Source organism: Triturus cristatus, chromosome 11 (assembly GCF_964204655.1).
Source record: "Triturus cristatus chromosome 11, aTriCri1.1, whole genome shotgun sequence".
Lineage (NCBI taxonomy): Eukaryota > Metazoa > Chordata > Amphibia > Caudata > Salamandridae > Triturus > Triturus cristatus.
Genome location: NC_140594.1, coordinates 279869617 through 279882620, shown reverse-complemented (window position 1 = coordinate 279882620; position 13004 = coordinate 279869617). Strand labels below are relative to the sequence as shown.

Sequence of the window (13004 nt, the reverse complement as noted above, 5' to 3'; positions counted from 1 at the left end):
ATTCTTCTATACTGATTGCGAATGTATGTCATTATGCCATGTACAACTATGATACTGCATCACTTTATGTTGCCTAAGGTGACTGTTGCGTAAAATCAATAAAAACAGATAAAAAAATATATATATTATTATTATTATTATTATGCAAGGGGCAGCCACAATTATATCAGGGACAACTAAATATAGTGCAGTGCTCTTAATATGTCACTGTGATGGCTGCCAGTATACCATAACTAGACCACGAATGCCTAAAATAGTAAAGTATGGCCATAATTATGTCATTGGCACTATTATGCCATGAACTGACAATTGTGCCACAGACAAAACCCATATGATGTGGGCTAGCATACCCATTTGGTAGTCCTTGACACCAGGTGTAGCTTACAGGAACCAACAGTGTTTATAATGGACGCACACCTAGATGAATGCAAATGAGGCTCCTCATTTTCTCTGCTCAGGATCATAACTTTCCTCAGCCCTTGGCGGCTCATGCACCCAACTGAAACATTTTCACTGACTGCAGTCCCACACTTTAGTGGGTAAGCACTGATTACTGCTCAGGCTACCACTGCCACTCTTCATTTATGGCCCACTGTTCACACACATGGTGAAATTGATAAACGCAGGGGACTACCACATGGCTAATCACCTTGTGACTTACTCCGAGACTGGATAAAGGTGACCATGTGGCAGACTCAATAGGCCGACACAGTGCGTGTTTGATTTTTAATATGAGTTCCTGCTGTAGGCTGGTTGGCTAAAGATCTTCAGATGAGAAGTGCTGCCTTTTTTAATATGCTTAGTGTCTCTGCATAGACTCTCTGAATGAGATACTGGGATTGACTTCACCTCTGAGAGCTACTTGAGGGTACTGGCGAGCTACCAGTAGCCCCCGAGCTACTCGTTGACGACCCCTGTACTAAGCTTACCTCCTGTCCCTATGTGCTGGTGTTGGCTGGGGTCCCTAATTTAGTGGAGGATCAAAGGGAGTCTTGGGTAGACCTGCGTAATAAATCCCTAGACTGGCTCTGCAAATATAAGGGTTTTCACCTTTCCAATATGAATGACATTCTTCTGGTCAGAAGAGTAACGTGGGTTGGTCACTCTGGCAAGAATATAAACGGTGACTGTATTGTTTTGAATTTTGGCAGGCCCCATATGGTTCAGCCCTTTTTGAATATTTTTGAGCATCCCTCCACACAAAATACCTGTATTAGTGCGCTTCCTTTGGGCTATTTCTATAAGCCACCTTTTAAACCCGTTAGGGACACTCATGTCCTCCCTTTGCTAACCAACAGGTTTAATGTACTCTCCAGCTTAGACGCACAGGACTGACAACTACCATTAATGGCAGACCAACAGCATCAGCTGCTCTATTTGGCAGACCCTCCCGCTACTATAGTATCAACCCATAATGATAATAAGCCACTCCGAATTAAGACGGTTTCTCCTGCTACTACGGTATTAACTTACAATGCTAATGACAAGCCATCCTCAATTAAAAGCAGTATTTGAGCAGACTTGAATATCCTAAGTTGGAATGTAGCAGGGCTGCAGTCTAAGCTTGGTGACCAGGATTGGTTGCGCCTAGTTAAGGAACAGGACGTAGTTATGTTCCAGGAAACATGGGCCGCTCATGACTTGCATATTGAGGGGTTCCATTGCATTAGTGTAGCGCCGTCTCATCATATACCGGGTCGTCCATCGGGGGGACTTTTCATTGGGCTTAATGTAGCAGCTGGAGGAAAATTTAAGGTCCTATCAACTAATAGTTGTAATTATCAAGTTGTATTTTATAAAAGAAGAGTCTTTTTATTTGGTAAATTTCTAGAAAAATGATTTCCAATCTGTTCCGAATAGAGATTTTATTGCGCTTTTTGATTTTATTTCTAATTTAGATTGTCAGCAAAGCTTGGGCGATACTATCGGGAGTATTTTAGGGGGAGATTTTAATGCAAAACTTAATGATACATATCATGGTGTGGAGACACTTAACCCAGGTTCCTCCTCTAGTAGGGGCGCAGAGCTGGCTGTGTTCTTAAGCTCACATGACCTGGTTAACGTTATGGACCAAATGAGTCCAGCACACGCCATTAACTATCAACCTCCGACATTCAGAGGTAGGGGCCATTCCTCTACAATAGATTTTATTTTTATTTCTTCTGTGCTTGTTGATTACTTAACGTCCGCAGAGGTTATTGCCACGATTCATGGGGATCATAACCCTATCAAACTAGCACTGAAATTGGCATCTCGACCCGTGTTTTCAGTTGAATGTGGGGCTAAAGATCTAACGCAATCCACTGACAACTTAAGATTAATTTGGAGGGGCGTTGATAGTGATGAATTGTTTAAGTTACTAGTGAAGGATAATCTGCCCCTCATTAATTCATGTCTGTCATTTAAAACCCCGCACCTAGAGGTAGTTCATGATTTCTCAAGACTTTGCACGGTCATCAAAACCTTACTGTCGAAACCCTATTCTTTGAAGAAGCAGGGCCCTAGATGGTTTGACGATAAATGTTCACTGGCAAATAGGAACCTACTTAGGGCCCTTTCAGCCAAACCTAGGTGTGCCTCAGATGTGAAATTGGCAAGGCAGAATTATAATGCAGCGGTTAATAATAGGAAGGGAGTACTTCTAACCGATCGTTGGGAAACCCCATCTCAGGCCGCTACTAATAAAAAGGGTCAAATGTTTTGGTCGGCTGTAAGGGATCTCCGATCCACCGAACAGTTACTAACCCCCATCAGCTGTACCATTTCCAGTGAATCTTGGGAAAATCACTTTTCCAATATTTATGCTATTTCTTCATCGGAGACGACCAGTACAAATTTGGCCCATTTACTGGTATCCAGATAACACACTCCGAAGTAGAAGAAGCCATTCATCAGAACATTGGGAACAAGGCCCTGGGCCTAGATTTAATTAAATGGAACCCGGACTTTTGGGCCCCGCTCCTTCTGAATGTTTTTAACAATTTAATGTATGCCCGCTACCTAGTACTTGGGCAAAGAGTATCATTTTCCCAATATTTAAAAAGGGGGGGGGGGGGAGATCGGTCACAGCCTAGCAATTATAGGCCGATCTCATTGATTGATAATACCCTTAAAAGTTTGGACTGAGTCTTATACAATAAGATCCTGGAATGGTCAGAGGAATGCAGTATACTAGAGCCCTGCCAGTTAGGATTCCGCAGCAAAGTTGGCACTAACTAACAATGCCATAACCTTGTAATTGGGAAGTACACTATCGCACGGAAATACCCGGTCTAATTGGCCTTTATGGATTTGTCTTCAGCATTCGACCTTGTGAATAGGTCAAGGCTTTGGGCTATCCTATTGGCTGGATGAGCCATTGGACCATTTTCTGGCATACCACCATAAAGACCTCCAGGCACAGGTGAGGATAGGTAGCGGTGACAGGTATCGGGAGCCATTAAGGTTGGAAGGGGGGTCAGGCAGGGATGTGTCTTGGCCCCCCTCCTTTTTATTATTTATATTAATGGTCTAAATAAGTCACTGGTACCCATGACTGAAGATGTCCCCATGATTCATGGGAAACCCCTTCCTGTACTACTCTACGCAGATGATGCGGTTCTTATAGGCCGCACCCCTAATTCTTTGCGTATCCTAGTAGTCCTTTAATAAATATATGGATGGTTTGGACTTGTGTGTAAACTTTTAAAAATTCATTTTTAATGTCATGTGGCCCCAGGAAAACGTCAGCTTAGTTCTATTGCCGCCAGCAATCAAAAATTGACAAGTACCTGTAAATTCCCTTACCTCCGAGTTGTCTTTGCTGCGAACGGCTCCTGGACTGAGCATCTTACTCATTCCAGGAGCAAGTTCTCAAAGACTATTAACTCTATTTTTAGTTTTCCCCGCCCAAAGAACACAGGTGCTATTTTAGCCATTTAATTTTTTTTTTTAAATTACATTGTGTCCCTGTGGCCACATATGGAGCTGAGATTTGGGGTACTGCAGATAGCTCTTGTATTCAGCAGGAAGAAAACAGGTTTTGTAGAAAGCTGTTGAGTATCCCAATCTCGACCCCACAATACATTTGGCACAAGGAACTGAATTTAAATTATATATCCGATTTTATACGTGCCCGCCCAGCTCTTTTCTGGCTATCAGTTTGGAAGAATCAGGCAGCTACCTTAACAAAAAATATCATAACAGACTGTTTGAAGTGTGAGAATGAGATGGACATTCCCTGGTTATCTGGAGTGTATCAGAGCTTATGCAGCGTTAATAAAGGCTGCATCTTCTTAAATCCTAGCGAAGCTGTAAATAAAAAAGAACTTAGATGCGCTCTTTATTTGTCATATAGCATTGCAAGAACTGTGTTGGAATCAAAGAAACTTGTTTCCAGTTATATAGCTTATGAACGGCACTGCTTCCCGCTACCAAATTATCTCACCCTACCCATGAGTCGTTGGGAAAGGAGCCTCTTATTCCGCCTGAGGGCTGGGACAGTTAAATTTGCATTGTGTTTTCCTTTGGGCTACCACCCGAAACTTGATTCGCTACCCTGTCCATGTGACGGGGTGAGTGGTCAATCAACCCAACACTTCTTGTTTTTCTACAAATACTACATGAAATATATCAAGTGGCTCCTTCTCCCATTTTTTAACAAGAGCAGGCCCATCAGTTTGGATTCTGCTTATTCATGTATGCTTGCCTTGGCTGACGAAGAGCTGGTTTTTCGTTTAAGCACATTTCTGAGAATTGCCACCAGGGCACACAAGACAATGCTTAATCACTGAGTTTTAATCATGTACGGACATTTTATAATCATCGAATGGATTGGTTTTATATATTAGTGATTTATTTATTATTGACGGTTTTTTTGTCTCAATTTGCCATCTAAATTTCATGACGTGTTTATACAACTGTAATTCTTACTATTATGTATTACTATTCTTTTCTGTCATTTTAACCACTGTCGCACTTTTATGGATACAATGTTTATCCGAATAAAGTTTGTGAAACTGAACTGCAAAACATATGAATCTAGAAGAGATTCCATGCTTCAAAGCCAACTTATACCAATATTGGGTCGGCAACATCCAGGAGATCATCAGCATACAGACAACTGTCTTTCCAGCCCAGATTATAGCACCCTGTGTGATCCAAAGGCTCTAGCATGAAGAGGGCAGACAAGGGGCAACCTCCTGCCTTGGGTCCACAACCAAGGTTGGGGTGCCAGTCGCTCGAATATGACTTGACTCAAACCAGTGAAATATCTTAATACGACTTGACTCAAACCAGTGAAATATCTTAAAAACTGAACAGAAAAGGGATTGCATCAGATGGAGGTGACAGAATGTGTTAAATACGGATTAATGTGCATTAAAATGAGGTCCAGAGTACTTTAGGAATATTAATGCCATCTCTTTTAAAAATAATCGGTTTTAATGCCTGAAACACAACAAACAGAAGAGACAGCTAAAGGAAATAAAAGTATCAATATTATTTTCTTTTAGTGAAGCCTGAAATCCATTTCTTTAGTCATTTTTTCATGTTGTTACTGCAAAACAGAACGTTTTTTTAACATGAAAAACTTTTACCTTTCCCATCCATACATAGCCAGCCAGGACTCCGATTATCTATGGTTTGTTCAATGATTTCTCAAGTCTACTTAGCTAGTTTTAACAGGGCCCAAAGGGTTTTCACTAAAGGATCCCGCTGCCGCAGTGCTCTTGCTTTGAATGTCAGAAAGAAATAGTAATCACATCTCTATTAAAGTGTTTTACAAAAGCAAACTGAAAGACATGTAGAACCAGATAAAATAGTTAAACATTTCAAGCAGAAAATATTGCACAAATGTATGTTTAAAACTATGCTAGCATATCAAAATTTGAATGGAAACAGAGACTCCAGATTAAAGTAAGGGACAAGTATTGCAATTCTGTAATGCAGCTTTTCATTTGTAAATGTTGTGGCAGCAGAAAAACATTCAAATCATGAAATATAGCCCCAAATATGCAAAACCAAACATTCTGCTACACGGTCCATGCTTTCATCTATATATTTGTAACTAAATTTAGATAGTCTAAATAGTTTTTGGAAGATGAAAAGGCCGCTGCAAAATCTCAATAAAAAGAAAATAGCATAGAATTTTTAATGGCACATTCTGATGTCCTCAGATGGTGTGTTAATCACCAGACACACTGCTGACACAGCTGTGCACGCAAGGTTTCTCACCAAACAGTTTTCTTCCTTCAATACAATGGCAGAAATGCAGATGACTTCAACAGCAACTAACTAGTACTTGAACTCTACCATTTCGAACATGGTAAATAAGTTAATTAAAGGATCTTCCAACAAAGTAGAGTATTTATTACATAAAAACAAATTGTACCCAATTAGAAGCATATGCGAGACAGAAGCACCCTGGTTGCATTAAACAGAACATTTGCAAGACAGAAGCACCCTGATTGCATTAAACAGAACAAGGCGACAGCCAAAACAAATCTGTTACTGAACAGGAATTAATATGACACACAAAGTCAAAATAAAATTAAACCCACATGAATGTGTAACTCTGTTGTGGGACCATTATGAAATCCAACTCACTTCTATCTTGTCATTACGATAGAGCAAGCCAGCATGATTTGAGCTTATCCGCCACTCTGATTTAAGTCAAGCACAGCACGAGCCCGGTGTTATTGGACCTGTGGCATGGAATGGAGAAAGAAAGGGTGCAAGACAATGGTGCCAGGGTACTTTGGAGAAATAAGAACAGTCCTTTTGTCCAGATTGCACTCAACGAGGGAGCAAAAGTTGGCTTTCATTTTAAAGTTTAACCACAAAGTAGAAATGGTCCTGTTGAGAGAAATAGCCTCTGTGGTGCAGCCTGGGTTGCATCCAATCACTGCTGTTGGGATAGCATTAGATTGGTCCTGCTCTCTACTTCTTCCTGCCACCTCTCTCCTTCAATGCCAGATGAATGACTGATCCGTTTACCATGTTGTAGAAAGCCAAAGAATTTGAATCCTTGATGAAAATGCCCTACAAAAACAAACAACAATGTGAGAGACATAACAAATGCCTACATGGGCAGTAAAAGTACAGGAACGCTATGCACACAACATCCTGTTCCAAGACCAGACTGAGGTAAAGTAAATGTTACTAACATGTAATATTGGTTCTCCAGTAGAAGTATTACAGATAGGCCATAATGCTGATATGGAATATCAGAAGAGTTATTGGAGGGGTTTGGGAACCCCGTTTTTGCTATTTAAACAACATTCGCTCTAGATCACAAACTATGAAAGTTCAAACTATAGGTTCAACTTAGCTACCTTTTTAGAGGCACTGTAGAATGGTAGTATCTTCTAATTTAAAGGACGGAACAGCTTTTGTGAGCACTAAAGTCAGTCATGAGGACATTTATTGTTAATATGAAACATTTTTTGATGTTTTCACTTGAGCTAATATAGTCTCTCTTATTCGGGAATTTTCAAAGTGTAATAGGATTGTCCATGGTCGAGAGCTTTGTTTGGGAGTTAAAATGGAACTCGGAGGGCCCGAGCTATACTTAAATATCCTTTAATATCAAGCAAAACTAAATTTCTATTAACTGATGCTACCAGTTCTTTCACAGAAGAGCCATCTTCTTTATGCTCAGGTATGATTAGTAGGCAAAGGTTGGATCTGCGTAACCTGTTTTCCAGGACTTCCTGTTTATGCCTAATACCTCCCAATTGTTTCATTAGTAATGAGACTTGTTTGCGAGTCAGAGGGAATTTTCAAGATCGGACACTATAAAAAAAAAAAAAATCAATCGATGATTATGCTACAATCACTTACTTGGTAGTTTATCTCCTTTATCTCATAGAATACCTTATTCTGATTTGCTGGCTTTAGCTTGAGAATTGTTAACTTTATAGGATGCTTGTTACCATGACATGCTCACTTTATCCCCTATGTCTCTAAGGTTTCCAATCTTGTGCTAAACGCTCTAGTGTAGTTTGCTGTGATTTATTCACATTTTGTTAGGTTTGATGAAGGACGGCTAATTTCTGATATTGAAGAATTTAGGGAACTTGTTTTCTGTGCAGTTTCTTTTTCTCTTGCTGGCATTTAGGAGACCTTGTTGGATACGTTTGCGACTGTAGGTTTTCTGCTTGGATATTGTTTGAGTCTAGCCTCTCACTATTGTGGGTTCTGTGCATGTATTTTGCTTCACATTCTTTTAAAAATGGTTATGTGTTTGCCTAAGATTCCCATCAGCTTCCTCTGCATAACTTGGCTTTAAGCTTAGCTCCTACAGGTAGATGATGTTGGAATGCTAAATAGAGGGTATTGGCTGGTGGCATTTTCCTGAGGTTTTTGTATTGAAGTATTGATCTTTTTGTCATAGCGATTTCCTGTGCATTTAATTTTGCATCTTCTGCGTCAGTTGCTTCTTTTACTCAAGTGTTAGGTTTCTTTCAGTTTTTTCTTTCATTGTTTCTCTCATAGCCATAGTCTCAGCAATGGGCCACTTCGATACGCCACCCCTTTACCCATTTTTCTGCTTTTCAAATGATATCACTCTCCTATCTTTTCCGTTCTGACTTGTTTTTTAAATTGAGAGTTATTTTGCAAGATAGTGACTTTCAGAGAACGACGTCCCAGAAGGGCATCCGGGGTTTTTGTTTTCTCCTGGCCATTCCTCTCAGGATTTTGCGCCCCCTCACCCCCTTGAGGATGTGCTGTAAGGATCTCATTCAAGAATGTTTGGTGGTGGCTAAGTCTTTACATTTGTTAATGCTCGAAAGCAGAAAAGAGATTTCTCTTCCTCCCCATATCCTTCAATGCCAAGCAGTGGAGTCCACAGAATCAGAGACACTTCAGGATCTGTCGGGATGTGTCCATGCCATCACTTAACAAGTCAGAGAATGTTTTCTTCATATGATCCGGCAGGCTGAACCAGTTCCCACAAGGCACACACCTACCGACCACCCGGATGACAAACCACCTTTATCAATCTCATCACAGACCTCGTTGCTCCGCTCACTGTAGACTCCAGAGCCTCCGTTCGCCCCGTTTATCTCAACTTTCACCTGTAAGACCACAACGACCCCTGCTCCACAGCACTCCTCAAAAGCTTGATCAACATCGGACTCACCCAGCTTGTCTCAGAAGCAACACACCGCAAAGCACACACTAGACCCCTTCTTCATCACATGGAACAGTATCAAACACAACTCCACCAAACTGCTCACATGGCCCAGCCACTCCAACATCCATTTACAAATCAACACACCAAGTCAACACCCCCACCAGGTTCAGCATTCCAAGGCACAGCTGGGGCAAAGTCACAGAAGCAGACTGGCTCTGTGAACTCAGCACAGATCAACCTACCCCCACAGACAACTTCAACAAGGACATCAACAACTGCGACTGTGCGGACTCCCTCACACCTATCAAACCCAACACGCATAGTAGATCAAACAAGCAGGCCAGCTGGTACACAGAAGACCTCAGAGACACCAAACATTGAAAAAAAGCTAGAAAGAAAATGGAGAGCCAGCCACAACACCACAGCAAAACTACCTAAGATTGTACTCAATGCTGTCATCAGCAAATAAGAGACACCAAGAAAAAGCACAAGTAGACCACATTGAAGGAATCTTCAACAGCTGCAAAGAAATCTCCTCGATCATCAAGGATTTCACCTCGCCCTCAGCCACTGTCAACATCGCTGCCTCCCAACAACTCTGCGACAAACCTATCCAACTTCTTCCACAGGAAAATCACAAACATCTACAGCAACTTTGCGCACCAACCCAACCCCAGAGAACTCATCGCTAACCTACCCACCACCAACCAACAAAGCCACCTGACTAAATGGATAAACCTCACCAGAAACGACACAGCAGCAAGCATGCCCTCAGGGGCGCCAACTGACCCATGACCCACCACATCTACAACCTGGGAACATCCCAATCAGCACCACCCAGACCCACATCATCAACAACTATCACGCCTGCCACTTTGCATATGAATAGAAACTTGCATAAATCAACGCTCTCCCAAGAAGCCCACAGACGATCCAACTCAACTGAGCAACCTCCGACCCATCTCCCTGCTCCCCTATCCAGTCAAAGTGACTGACAAGGCCGTCAACCAGCAACTCACAGCCCACCTCAAACTTCACCATGTTCTAGACAACACACAATCATGATTCAGAAAGAACCACAGGACCAAAATACCATTCATTGCGGCCACAAATAATATTTGAATCACCCTGGACCAAGGAGAAACAGCGGCCCTCATCCTGCTCGACCGGTCCACAGCCTTCAACACTGTCTCGCACAACATCCTCATTGTAAGACTCCATGAGATTAGCATATAAGTATCTGCTCTCACAAGGATCCATTCCTTCCTCATAGGAAGAACCCAAAGGGTCAGGCTGCCACCCTTCACAGCAGAGGATAAGAAACTGATATGCAGTGTCCCACAGGGATCGTCCCTCAGCGCCTCCCTTTTGAACATATACAGGACAACGCTCACCAACATAATTTGATCACAAGACATCACCATCATCTCCTACGCTGATTACACCCAACTCATCCTCTCCCTAACTGACAAGACAAGCACTACCAGAGCAAACTTCACCAGCAGCATGACCATGATAGTATACCGGATGCGAACCAACTGCCTGAAGCTCAACTCAGACCAAAAAGTACTGGTCTTCGGACGTACCCATGGACTCCACCTGGTGGCAGTCAGAGCCAGGACCCACACCCACAGACCATGCAAGAAATCAAGGGATCATCCTAGATGACAAGCTCAACATAACCGCTAAAGTAATCGCAGTGTGCAACATCTGCTTCCACATCCAAAGCATGCTGCGAAAGATCTTCAAATGGTTGCGTCAGAACACCAGATGGACCGACATCGCAAGCACTCATCACCAGCAGGCTGGACTATGGCAACACACTACGCAGGAAACTCCAAACTCCTCCTCCACAGACTCCAGACCATGGCCACAAGACTTCTACTTAACCTCCCATGCCACACACCGCACCTCAGGAAGCTTCACTGTCTCCCCCCCCCCCCCCCTCTATTCACAAGCGCAGGCATTCAAACTTCTCTTGCACACATACAAAGCCCTACGCAACACAGGACCAGACACCTGAACAGCCTCATACACTATAACCAGCACACCAGATATCTGCGCTCTGCCTCACTCTACGCATCCGCAAAAACAAAACTGGAGGTCACTCATTTTCCTACATCGCATCCAAGACATGGAACAACCTTCCTCAACATATCAGAGCCTCCTCCTCGAGTTGCACAACTAGCTGAAGACCTGGCTCTTCGTATTAGCTGAAGACCTGGCTCTTGGTATAAGTACCTAGGGGACCACACACATAAATACCCGCCAAAGTGCCTGGATACCCTTTCAGGTGATAAGTGCACTATACAAAATCAACATAACTGACAAACGTGAGGTATGCATGGTGAGAGAAGACAAAATACAATGTGTGGTGAACCTCTTTGTAGGTGATGAAAAATAACCTTAAAAGTAAACCCTAGTTGAAAATGCTCTAACCTTCTTAAATAGTTTCAGAAAAAGTTCCAATTCTTAGGATGCCTACCTTACAGGAATCCGAGTTAAGTAGACTGAATTTGGTATTTATTAGCCCTGGTCTGTGGAGCGATAGTGATGCTAGGTGTGCCCAAAGGTTGGGGTCTCCACAGCAAATTATGCACATATCAAACAACTCTAAGAGAACAAACAATAAGGTGCATCTTTCCCATGTAACCCACAAACACTTTCTGGCGCAAACAAAATACTCAAAAGAACAGGTTACTTCGCTTCTGTAACACTCTGCTGGGTACTCTAACTGCAGATTTTTCACTTTTAGAATACACCCAGGCATCATCAGTCTGGATCCAGACATTTTTTCAGCACTGCACTCGCGTACCACTAAGTGGCATTGTGCAGCTCCACTTTGACTTCATTTTGCCCCGGAAGTGATGTAGCGGAGGCACATTTAAGATCCACCCCTGTACGCGGAAATCAGTGTCTTGATTGACTCTTTCTTCGCCCTTCGACATGGATCACAATGCAATTTGAGTTACCAGTATGCATATCTCTAATTTGAGACCTTTTTAGATGGTAAAAAGACAACACTCTACAGATACGGGAGGTTAAACGGCAATGAGGAATCTGCAGTTTGAGTAGCCACCAGAGGGAGCTTTACCAAAGGTAAGTGACTTACTCCACTGATTCCTCACCTTTTAAGTAGATACTAAGGCAGGACCTCCCAAGGCGGAGGACCTGTGTAGCGGAGTCTGACCAAAAAGCTCTGCAAGACATTTTGGGTGAAATGCCCATCCTGTTAGACCAGGCTATTGGGTAGCAGTGCTTTGTGAATGTTTACACAGACATTCACGTCAAAGCCTGAGCGATGTCCAAGACAGGCATGCCGCACTCCAATGCAGTGGTGGCAGCATTAGCCCTAGTGGAATGGGTTGTAAAATCTTCAAGAGGCTGCATTCTGGCGAATACGTAACAAATGTCAATGAAGAGGACTATCTACATTGACAGTCATTTTCTGCACCCCATCGCCTTTCTTTGGCCTTAAAGAATCTGACCTAAAGCTGATAGTTCATCCAATGGTCCTTTCTGAACTCAATGTAGAAGCTTATACCTCTTTTTGGGGTTTAGTCAATGGAGTCTCTCCTCCTCCTTGAATAAGTGTGACCGGGCAATGGACGCTGGAAGAGTGATGGATTGTACAATGTAAAAAGAAGTCACGACTTTCAGCAAGAAGGCTGCCTGGCACCTCCAGCTGAGCTTATCTGTCCTGGAGTTTAAAGATCCCGCCAAGTAGTTCTTGATCAGTGAGATGCCTTGATGCACCACCAACTCCGGAGGCGCAGAGCCTCTTTGCGCACAACAAAGGCCCCAACTCCACCATGTTTGTTGTAGTACCACATGGCGGTTGTGTTGTCTGAGAGCACCAGCTTCTCTTTGATGGATGGATGGATGG

At 42.7% G+C, this 13004-nt stretch overlaps 2 protein-coding genes across 2 annotated transcripts in view; one reads left to right on the top strand and one right to left on the bottom strand.

Moving 5' to 3' along the window:
• Window positions 1-13004, top strand: part of CCDC157 (coiled-coil domain containing 157) — a 380789-nt gene that overhangs the window by 19198 nt on the left and 348587 nt on the right. The gene's annotated exons all lie outside the window — the stretch shown is intronic.
• Window positions 5401-13004, bottom strand: part of SF3A1 (splicing factor 3a subunit 1) — a 144804-nt gene continuing 137200 nt past the window's right edge. Inside the window, exon 16 of the mRNA XM_085635037.1 lies at window positions 5401-7020. Coding sequence (XP_085491163.1) covers window positions 6919-7020 — 102 coding nt within the window. The 3' untranslated portion in view covers window positions 5401-6918. The remainder of the gene's footprint in view (window positions 7021-13004) is intronic.